General features: G+C 35.6%; 1 protein-coding gene and 1 long non-coding RNA gene across 3 annotated transcripts in view; both read right to left on the bottom strand.

The window, feature by feature from the left end:
* The window catches only part of LOC147839397 (uncharacterized), a 765,501-nt gene that overhangs the window by 503,246 nt on the left and 249,787 nt on the right, over positions 1–12,468 (bottom strand). The window lies entirely within an intron of this gene.
* cnih3 (cornichon family AMPA receptor auxiliary protein 3) overlaps positions 7,471–12,468 on the bottom strand; it is a 67,933-nt gene continuing 62,935 nt past the window's right edge. For both annotated transcript variants that reach the window (XM_087298585.1, XM_087298586.1), the window contains one exon: positions 7,471–8,332. In XM_087298585.1, coding sequence (XP_087154711.1) covers positions 8,305–8,332 — 28 coding nt within the window. In that variant the 3' untranslated portion in view covers positions 7,471–8,304. The remainder of the gene's footprint in view (positions 8,333–12,468) is intronic.

Raw genomic sequence — 12,468 nt, 5'->3', positions numbered from 1 at the left:
GTGTTTTAAGAATGTGTCTGTAAAGTTTCAGCTTAAAATAGCCATCAGATTATGTGTTATACAATGCAGAATTGTGCAAAGTGTAGCTGTTTTTGTAGCATGTGCCTTTAAATGCAAATGAGCTGCTTTTCCCCGCCCAACTTTCCCATGTGCGGGTTTGTATCATGAGTTACTTCAGATAAACAGCAGTCAGTGAAAGAGACAGACACGGATTAAACAGAAATCTAGCTCCTTAGTCAGAAATACCAAGCTTTGAGGTGGAGTTTAGTCACACAAATGCCGTTACAGCGTTTGCAGTACACTCACACACGTTTAACTTTGCACTGTTTTTGCTCTCATATATTGTTGCTTCTCGTATATTGTTGTACTGACACTATGTTGATTCCCTATCACTATGGTGATTCAGCGGCAATGAATTACTTAACAACTTTACTGTCTTTATTACAAACATGCACTGTTTTATAAAGAATTCATTATGTAGACCTCATTCTTGAGGTGGAGCTGATCACAGAGAGTTGGAACAGATCTTTTAATCCCAGTTTCTTTGCAAATCCTGTTCTGTGGACATGTTTATGCGCAATACTCTTGAAACATTTTAATACGTGGCTGTCAATCAATTCCATGGGTGGGGAAAACTGCCTCCTTTGCCCTGTTTTGGTGGGCCTCATAACCACTGGGATTTGGATCCTATTTTATCCTTTTTTTTTTTTTTATTTATTTTTTTTTTAAAGAGACTTGTCTTTATATCACTTCAATATGACTGGGGACACACAGTTCTGTCTGAACAGCTTTCAAAAGTTGATTTTGCATCATAGGTGCCCTTTTACTAACTTTTTAGCTTGTAATTTGGCTGATTATTAGTATTTATTAACAGCGTTGAGAAGGTTATGTCTAAAATGTTAACCTATTTTAAATGTAAAAAGTAGTGTAACTGTAAAAAGTGTAAAATAATGGATTACATTTACTTTTGATTACTGAGTTTCTAATAAATGTTTATTGACTGCTAACTATTTTAAGGTTTATAATTATAATATATTTATAATTACATAATTCTAATTATAAAATTACTTCATTTTAAAGCACAGTCTAAAATCATCTACATTATAATGTTTATCTATTAGAGTTTAAGGTCTTTATACATAAAATATAGCTTAATATATTTTAGAAGGAGAGCCATCATCTTAAGAGGAAAAAGGTGTATTACTGAAGCTGGAGGGTGCAGTTGGAAAAGAGCTTAAAAACAAATTGTATGAAAGTTTACAGATGTGATTGTTTTGAATAATAGACAATAAGCTACATGGGATCATATAATAATTTTATTTAAGAGGATTTTTTATTAAATAAAAAACAAAACAGATGCACCTTGGCTACAGTTCTTCTCTTGGGTGGTTGTTAGGTTTTATGATTGGTTGCCAGAACTGTTGCTAGACATGCCAGTAATCGCAGACTGTACAAACTTTTGAAAAATGCTAACATAAGCCTGACTCAATGAGTACATGTTGTGTTTGTGTGTGCAGCCATGGAATCAAGGTGAAAAAGCTATGCAACACTAGAAACACCAGGCAGGTAAAAATCCATGCTCAGCTGGCCTCCTGGGTAATCTGTGCTGACAGGTTGGGCATCTCAGAAACCCGGCATGCTGACAGGTTGCCCATCCAGCACTGTGTGGGGGACAAGCACACTTGTCAAAGCATATAATGTGCAAAGCTCTTCGCTTGAGGCAGGGATATTTTCTGGGAGTGGAACACATGGAACTCTTAAGAGCAAAGATTAGCTGTTACTTCATGCAAATTAATATTTTTCAGAAATCCAAAATTCTCAGTTCATTGAATTATGTGTTTCTGATGTCCAAAGAATATTGTTTTATTATTCATTTTAAAATAAATAAAATAAAATAATTCTGTTATCAATTACTTTTGGTATACAAATTAAGATATTTCCTGTGAAATCTGAGAGCTCCTTTACTCTCCATAGCAGACAATGGCTCAAAGTCCAAAAACAGCTCATTCAAAATCCAGAAAAATATCAGAAAACATCTTTAAAACAGACCAAATTACTTCAGTGTTTTAATCAAAATATTATCAAGCTATGAGAATAATTTTGTGTGCACATAAACAAAAATAACTACTTCAACAGAAATTTCTCTTTAGATTCAATATAAGTCATAAATAATACCAAGCCGACCAATCACAGAGCTTGCGCTACGAGTACGCTTTACATTTTTTGAGAGGTGCTCGTCAACGTCGCTGACAGCCATGGTGAGGGGCTATGCGTCCATGCATAGGCTGCGCCGTAGCTTACGCGTGCGCTTGACGCAGATATATAAATCAGCCTTAAAACTGAACTTAGTAACTTGACTCTACTTGACTAAGATATGACTTCAAAAACTGAAAGAGTACTGCTTATGAACTTTGCCATCTTAATAAATCTAAAGAGCAATTATCATGCACTTACCAAATTTATAGATCTATGAAAATCAACACAAACTAGAACCACGTCTTGCCATGTGGCAAATCCATTTTTCTTAAAAAAAAACAAACTTACCTCATGTGTTAGCAGACCGCTGGGAAACGGAAACAACACTTTTGTTGTGGCACACTTTAAAACAGAACACTGATGACCCATGTCTCTGAACAATCTATTGAATTTAGTTGTGCTTTTTAATACCATTTGCACCATGCTTCTTTCTATCAGCTAAAAAGCGATGACGCTGTCTCATGCATATTAATGAAGTTGTATCTTATTCATAATAGAGCATGCTGATTGATTCAAACCAACTCTTCCTCATGAATAATGCAGTGACATACTAAAAACTCAATGACGTCACTTTGTACTGGCCAGTGCAGTCAGCCAATCACTACACTGGAATTTTATACAATGATCCTATCGCTGTTACCGAATGTGAATGAATTTGTTCTTAAAAATCCAAAACAACAGGTTTTCATTTTTTAAGTAAAATATATATGTGTCCTAGAAGTTTTTTTTAATTTTTTTTTTTGCAATTTGGCACATATATGTGTCTCAAAAAAATGTGTTTTAATGTGCCGTGACCTTTTAAGACTAGCATAATAATGCTGACATGAAAAAAAACAAAGAGACATTTTGGTTTCATAGAGACTTTAAAGCTGCGGCCAAAATTCATTCCTTATCTGCTGTACAGCACACTGACCAGGGTCAGAATTGGGTGTCGAAAGGGTGACAGAATGCTCTTGCCGTGCCAGGACTTGCAGACATCTGATGACGTTCATTTCACAGCTATAAGTGGCAAAGTGTTAGATAGTTGGCAAAGGGAGCCGCATCCTTAACAAACTGTAATTATGGAGCATGTGGCAATGATTTGGACGGATAGCAGGTGGAGCAGGAGGACAGCCTGTCACCGATCTGTCAGCCAGTCACTGCCACACAGGGCCTGGTGCCCGAAAATCGCAGATAATAGTCGACTTACAAGCGGGAGGCAGCGTCCCCTGAAGAAGAGAGATGGGGACACACGTCAGGCAGAGGTGGATGGTTTTTTCCAGAATCACTCCGGGGTGAGGAATCGAATGAGGAGATGTGAGAAATGCTTTGTGGGTAATTGAGTGAAATAACCACATATGGTTTATGAACATGCATGACTGATGAAATTAATATGAGTTTGGAGTGACAAAACAATGCCTTTAGCTCTCTTATAGGTCACATACAGTACACTGAAGTTGTAAAATAATAGAACAATAAATTGAACGTATTGTATACCTATATACAATATATATGCAGGTTTACTATGTTTATATTTAATACAACCCCAAATCAGAAAAAGTTAGGACAGCATGGAAAACCCAAATAAAAAAAGGAAAGCAGTGATTTCCAAATTTTGTATTTCATTGCAGACAATATGAACACAAAATAATTCATGTTTTGTCTCATTAACTTCAATTGTTTTGTAAATATACATCCTTTCCTGTTATTTAGATCAGCGACACATTTTTAAAAAGTTGGGAAAGTTTGGGAGCAATTTATGGCTAGTAATCAGGTTAACATTCTACACACATTACAAAGACCTGGCTGTGGAGGAAGAGGCTACAGGTATTTGACTGGCCTGTCTTTAGTCCTGACCTGTCTCCAATAAAGAATGTGTTGTGCATTTTGAAGAGCAAAACATCGAAGACCTTGGTTGTTGCCCACCTTTAGACTTGATTTGCAGAAAAATGGTACAAAATTACACCTGAAACACTTTATTATGGAAGCACATAAAAACCTAAAGTAAATTAAGAAATCACTTCTTTCTTTTTTTCATTTGTGTTTTCCAAACTGTCCCCACTTTTTCTGATTTGTGGTTGTATATATAACTTTGTGCACTATTTAAGGGTATAGGGATGATTTTAGATACAGCCAGTGTGTTTTGCTTTGAAATACATTCAGTTCATGAGGCCTTGAGATGTGAAAAAGTCCAACTACTTCAACTTGAGTGGCCTGTTTTTAGAATGGCGTGTCATGCATAAGACTGCAAAAAACACTAATTCAATGGTTAAACACGTCAGTTTGGCAACTCATTTACATGAGAAAAAATGGAAACAACACAGTGGAAGTAGAAAAATGTTCTGATTGAATAAGATGTCCTCAGTCCCTGTCTTTTCTTTTGTTAATAAATAACAGCTTGCTCTGTTTGGTTGCGTACACTGCACTGATTTGAGCTTTTGTTTTTTTTTCAGAAGTTTATTCGGTTTTAAATTAGGATGACCATACAACCCAGTTTTTGATGTCCTGTCTCTGAATCACACACTTGCATTATACAGATGTGGCCACTATACAGTGACTCCCGCAATATTCTCTCTTGGTTTCATAAAAAAGTTATTTATCTTTCATTTATATCCATTTTTAACAGGCTATTTAAATTTTAAGTAAGGCTATAGCCTATTTTTTTTTACAATTCATGATTGACTGCTTCTTTAAATACACAAAATTTACTTTTTTGTCTTATTTGTGCTTAATTCGATGGAACAAACTTCGAGATGACCGTTTATCAGAAAATAGCAAATAACTCAGGAGTTTGCATTCTCTTTCTGCAAAACGCAATGTCCAAATACCAGTAGTGCTGAGAAATGACACAAATTGATTTAACAATGTCCTATTGCAATGTACATTGCTCTTCTGCAATGTCCTGTTACACATTTGAACTTACACATATTATTCAGTGTGTTGTTACTTGCGTGTAGTTACACCAGTATCACACAAGTAAATATTATGTACCAATGCGTACATCTACTGTAGTTACATATTACTTACACATCTAGTTATCATGTAAGTTCACAGGTTTAAGCGACACGTGATATAAAGTTGGACCCTTTTCCCCATTCAAAACTATTTGAGTGACATGTCTTGTGTATTCTATAGTCTTTGAAAATATGCAGTAGTGTAATAGTAAACAAATGTGGCAAAATTAGTAGTCTAATAATAAAACATTCACTATCAAAACATTCCATCCAACTCAAGCCATGTACCCTATTTAGTTATTTACAGCATGTCTCTGTACTTCATGCACATACCTTAGCTTTGCTTGTACAGTAGGTATTTGGAAACTGCTTAACAGTACTAAAATAACTTAAATTCTTTAACATATTTTAACATCTTTTTGCAAAAAGTTATTAACGAAATTGGAATTGATAGCACTATCTAAAAAACTGGTATCAATGAGCTGTATTAGAAGTATATCAATATTGACAAAATCCATGCCTACCCCTTGGAAACTGTGAGTCTTAACATAGTGGGTATTTATAGTATAATTAGAAAATGTTAAAGATATTTAGAGGGATAGTTCAGCCAGAAATTAAAATTTCCATACTGTACCATTTACTCACACCCAACTGGTTCTAAACCTGTGTGAACTTCTTTGTGATATACACAATGTAAAATTTTATAAAAATGTTGGAAACTAGTAGCCATTGACATACATAATAGGAACAAAATATACTTTATAAATCATAGCTACTTAATCAGTATATCTTCCTTTGTGTTCAACAGGAGAAAGAAACACAAACAGGTTTTTAAGAAGTGGATGGTGAGTAAAAGATCCCAATTAAATATCCCATTAAAAATAAGCATACATATGCCACATGCAAGCTTAAGAAAGCACCTATAACAGTTTTAAAATAGTCTGCTTTATTTCATATACAAATCTCTTAAATGATATTAGGAGAGGGGAACACGTCCACAATGATGATATACTGTAGAAAATGTTTGGTCATCATGTGTGTAACTACATAAGGCATACAAAAGACAGCAGGCTACATGACAGCAGCAGACTATAGTACTGCTGGGGACTGGTATTATTATCCCCTACACGCCGATGAAGTTGATGTAGTGTGTCTACTGCTATTTTCAGTACTCTGCATTATATATGGTGCTCAACCAAAGCGTAACGTAGATGTCTTGAGGGGTTTATGCTTATGTGCATCATGTGGTTACTCCGGATAGTTAGCCTGAATGATCCAACATCAGTTTAAAGAAAGACATATAAATACTGATGAATTTGTAGCAGTGTGTTTAAAGTTGTTTTTTTAAAGCAAAAATAGATAGATAGATAGATAGATAGATAGATAGATAGATAGATAGATAGATAGATAGATAGATAGATAGATAGATAGATAGATAGATAGATAGATGGATGGATGGATGGATGGATGGATGGATGGATGGATGGATGGATGGATGGATGGATGGATGGATGGATGGATGGATGGATAGATAGACATGGATACCTGTAGATGAATGGATATAGATAGACTGAGAAATAGACAGAGATTGAGAGATGGATGGATCGATGGATACAGATTTTCAAGCAATAATTAAGTTGATACTTGTAGATGAATGGATAGATTGTTTTAGCAAAAATTAATTTGGATGGATGGAGATTTTTTTTTAGCAAAAATGAAGACGAGAGACAGATAGATAGATAGATAGATAGATAGATAGATAGATAGATAGATAGATAGATAGATAGATAGATAGATAGATAGATAGATAGATAGATAGACGGACGGACGGACGGACGGACGGACGGACGGACGGACGGGTGGGTGGGTAGGTGAATGGATGGATGGATAGATTTACTTTAAGCAAAAATTAAGATAGATGGATGAATGGAGTTTTTTTGAAGACAAACGATAAATAGATAGATAGATAGATAGATAGATAGATAGATAGATAGATAGATAGATAGATAGATAGATAGATAGATAGATAGATAGATAGATAGATAGATAGATAGATAGATAGATAGATGGATGGATGGATGGATGGATGGATGGATGGGTAGGTGGGTGGGTGGGTGGGTGGATGGATAAATGGATAGAGATTTTTTAAAGATAGACAGAAAGAAAGAAAGAAAGAAAGAAAGAAGTATCCCTAAATATATAGTTTCAGTATTGCTGACCTTGCTGTATAACAGTAATATAGTTATTCTAATAACAACGATACAAAATGAGAAAGTGAAACTTGTAGATCATGAGTTGTGGTTTTAATTTCTTCCCTAGAATGAAAACGTATGATAATTGAATACACTGTAATATATTGGAAGACTCGTACCGGGTATATAAATATGACTTGTTTTTCCACCACGACCAATAACTGTATCTATTGTGCAAACTCATAACAACTTTGTGCAAAATTGTGGAAAAGTGGCTCTTGTTTTCTACAATAAAGCCTCCATATCAGCATTTTGTAAATATAAAGTCCAAAAAACATCTCAACCCACTGACACCAACACATTAAAGCATTACACAAAAAGTTCTCTATGTACACAGATACGCAGTTCATATTAAAAACGCTTATGTTAGGATTGCACAAATACACAGAAAATATCACAAAAGCTTCTCACACATGTAATCAAAACTCAGTGGCCTAGTGTGTGACTGGTAAAAATGTGACATTCGCTGATCAACTTTGTCAACGTTTCTTTTCACTTCTTTTTTTGATCCGACGTTATATTTTAAGCTACATATATTTATAGTGAGTGTAAAGGTTGGCAGGTTTTGCGCCTCAAAGTGGTAAAGGACATGTTGTGCTATGCCTGAGACAATCTGTGCAAACGTTACTGTGAGCTTGTGAAAAGCGCATCACACCGGGTCTATGAGACATTTAGGGAGTTGAGTCAGATCTGTAAACAACACTGATACTTCTTCTGATACTCTGGGAATGTGGGGTCAAGTCTTGCACTGCAGCGTGTTGAACTTGTGTCTGGTGCTGCTCTTGTTTCGTCAAAATGTCCAAATGCAGGAGCTTTCCGAAAACAGTGTCTGACGCATGTCTTCTTCAGTGTTGAGAGCTCTGTTATGAGGTCACCAAGGTGTAGATCATACTGCAAGACAAACAAACAGGCTTTACTGACAGTTTTCATAAAAAATAGTAGTGTTGAGTTAAATCTGAAAGAAGTGATAGACCCTTTTCCCTTCAATTTTTAATAGTTAATGTTATAAGTCACTAACAACTTGCAAAAACCAGTCCTAGTAAAACAGGTTTAAGTCCATATATGGCATACCCTAACAAAATGAATCATGGTTTTAATACAAATACTGTATATATATATATATATATATATATATATATATATATATATATATATATATATATATATATATATATATATATATTGTTTTTTTTTTTTTTGTAGTTGAATCAAGTTAATAACAAATTAACCATAATTTAACCATGTGCTTTCAGAAATAAAGGTACAAAAGCTGTCACTAGGGTGGTACCATTTCTAAAGGTACATTACTTAAAGAGTACATTTTATTGTAAGGAGTCAGGGACCAATGGAGTAGAGGATCCAAATGCAGTTTATGATAAGATTCGTCAGACAGGCAACGGTCAACAGGGGCAAACAGGAGCATGTAGATAATCCAATTCTAGATTTAATGTCTAGATTGCGAAGCGAAAGTGTTTAAGAGAACTGCACTGAAGCATGATTAGAAAAATCCAGGTCACATGACTAAAGTGTTTCAAAACACCAGGGGCCTCATGTATCAATGCTGCGTACACACAAAAACTTTGCGTACACCAGGTTTCAAGCTCCCGTTTGGATTTACTAACGATGAAATTAACATGAGAATGTGTGTTGTCCATGCCAACTTCATGTCTGGTGTACGTTTATTTTTTGTGTGTGTTTGTTTTATTTCCATTGGCGACTCCTAGAAGCAATTATGTTAAATTGCACACTACAAAGTATCCCATTAAAACAAGTGGAAAACATTGCTATTAATTTATAAAATGGGTTAATTGACTATATATATATATATATATATATATATATATATATATATATATATATATATATATATATATATATATATATATATATTTTTTTTTTTTTTAGAACATAAATGTTTACAACCCTTAGTCTATGGCAGTGCAGTGTTGGCCAGTTGTAGAGCGGGCGATTGGGCAGCTGAAATGTCGGTGGCGCTGCCTTGATAAGAGCGGAGGGGTGCTGCTATTCTGCTCTAACAAAGTGTTCCTTAAATACATCTGTATTTACCACAGACACAGATACTACTCCAGACAGTAAAGTGTCACCAGTAAAGAGTAAACTCTCTCCTCAAAGGGTGTTAGTTCAGCATCCCCTGCTTTCCAACCCTGTTCTCCTCTTAACCTACACCTTTACATTGGACAATTTCTTTTTTAATTCATTCACAGTGCGATGTTAAGACCCCACTGCGTTAACCACATCAGCTAAACTCTGCCACCCTATTTTTTTCTTTTCTTTTGTTATTAATTCCAGAGGACAATCTTGCAAATAACAGTTTTTCTCCAGTCTAACTCTAATAGGAGCACCTCCATTTCACATTCTGTGAAGTTTTTCTGCTTTAAGACGATAGTGCTAACCACTGAGCCACCGTGCTGCCCTCTTCGACTTACAATGTACAAATACTCTGAAATTATGACTTGATGTATTTTAATCATGTTATTTTTTTAGTTGACCAAAACAAGATATATTTATTCACAAAGTGTTCATTCGGATGTCAGACCAATGGTAACACAAAACACATTATAAGTACAGAGCATTTAAAAACTAACATCTATAGATGCATCACCCTTGATTACATCCCATTTTCTCTTCATGTTAGTCAGGAACTCTCACTGCTTCACGGAATCACTTGAAACCTCAGCTCTACATTGTGGGATTTAATACCTCAATTTGCTTCAACTGTTTTAGTGTAACACGAAGCCTTGCTTTGCTTACCACTAGTGAATGGTCGGGACAGGCGGCAAAACAACGTAAACAGAAAAAAAACAAAGCAAAGGTCAAAAACACGGCAAGACAAGGAAACACTTTGTGATGCTCACTTACAGTTTGACAAGACTCAGCAATGATATATGTGTGCTTTGTTTATAATCCATCTGATTAGTCCTGAACAGCTTCAGCTGTGTGTGTTAGCAGTCAAAGGGGAACCTGGGCCAGGTGTGTGAGTAAAGAGCACGATGGGATGTGTAGTTCATTATAGTGGCAGATTTGTAGTTCTCTAGCGATCTGCAAATGCCAGATCACTGGTGATTGTGATTGTTAGCACTTTTTAACTGTCCCAGCGACAGCTATTTTTAAACTTTTATTTCTGTGATTTTAGTATGGTAATAAATATTTTTGTATTATTTACTTATTTCTTTTTTACTATATTAAAGCCTTTGTTAATTTTCACAAGGGCAACATGATTTATGCGCCTTTTAGTACAGATATTTTGGACTTGAGGCGAGGCAGTGGTGCAGTAGGTAGTGCTGTCGCCTCACAGCAAGAAGGTTGCTGGGTCGCTGGTTCGAACCTCGGCTCAACTATCACTGTAGCCACTGAGATAGTAGCCTGCTTTTCTCTATTTTATATGTTTGGTGATTGTTTGTACTGTGTTGATGGATGAGATGTCTGTCTGTTTTTATGTTCTGCAGAGCAGGATTCTGCTGAAAAACTGCATTCATGCTGAGTCAGGCCCGATTATCTTTTAATCTTTTCCTGTTTAAAAATTATAAATAAATAAATAAATAAATAAATAAATAAATAAATAAATAAATAAATGGTCATGATGCAGCGTGTAAAGCAATTTACAAACTATTATTTAAAAGGCTTGTCATTTTTATCTGGAAACATCAAATGTGCAATTGCCTTTTCAACAGAAGTCAAGGGTTAACTTTATCCCAAACACCTCTCATCCTATGTAATTGTTGAAAAATAGGAATTTCTCCCTTTATGCTTTAACTTCTGTGAAATGAGTGTGTACCCGAGGGTTTTATCATTCTGTCAGGAAACTGCTTTAATTAGTTCATTTCTTCCTAGTTAACAACAAACACAGATACACATCTTCTCCTCAATTTACCCAGCTGAAACCCCTGTATTCATTCACATCTGGAGGAGGCATAGATATGCAAGATGATAGAGGCTTCAAAAGCAGCTGACACTGTGGAAAATGACAGCTGCTCCAGCTCCAGCATCACTCCGGGCTGGTTCAGTATGATATGTATTGCATTTATTTAGAATGCACTGCCATATGTTGATGTATGGCGAATTTCTGTGCTGACTTCACACTAGGGGCCATTGATGTCATGCCAGAATGCTGTTCATGGGCATTAATACATAATAAGGGGTTGCCCTGATAAAAACTGCATAAGCATTTCTGGGCTCGCTGTGTCTTTATCTTCAGCGTGAGGGGGTTGCAAAAGTAGCAGCATGGGTTTTTCTTTATATTTTCAATCTTTTTTTTATTTATTTATGTCCTTTTAAGTGATATCACTGCTGCATGGGAAGGATATATACATTGAACCTAACTGGAAAATATTATTTTATTCAGTGCACATCTCAAGGTTCGTCTCAAACACAAAGATAGAGAACCGCGGCTTATCAGTGTTCGTGCTGAAAGTGTAAGATCAATGAAAGCTGTATTTCAGCTATAATCATAGATATGATCCTGATGGAGCCCGAGGCGAGCAGTGCTCCTCATGCCTTTGCGGTCGTTGTAAACACACAAGAACTAGTCTGTTCGCTCAAATCTCTTTCTTTCACTTCTATCAAAGTGGCACGCTCCTTTCTTGAGTCATTAGGTTTAAATGGGGTTTAGAAAAAGTGAACGGATGTAATTGGATGGGTGATGGCCTGGTGTGCAGATATTGGATTTGCAATTGATTTGTAAGATTGATTCATAAAAGGGAGCACAACGTTGTGGTTATTACAAACAGTTAGAGTGCTTTGAAAATCAAGCCGCAGGGGTTAAAGTAGGTAAAGCGGACAAATTGAGCTCATATATCAAATCAGGGTCAGTCCAATTAAGACATTTAGTTTTACTGCTTTTACAAGTGCTGTATAACAGCTGTATTAATTGCTTTTTTATTGCCAATGTGTAAAGGAATTGTCAGGAAATGTGTAAAAGAGAAACCCCTGTCTACAAGAGATTGTACACAGATTTTTACGTACATGACCAGAGGCATTTTTGTCAGGAAAAATCAAAGAATGTGAAA

This window comes from Danio rerio, chromosome 20 (assembly GCF_052040795.2).
Source record: "Danio rerio strain M-AB ecotype USA chromosome 20, GRCz13ab, whole genome shotgun sequence".
Classification (NCBI taxonomy): Eukaryota; Metazoa; Chordata; class Actinopteri; order Cypriniformes; family Danionidae; genus Danio; species Danio rerio.
This window is presented reverse-complemented; position numbering and strand designations above follow the sequence as displayed.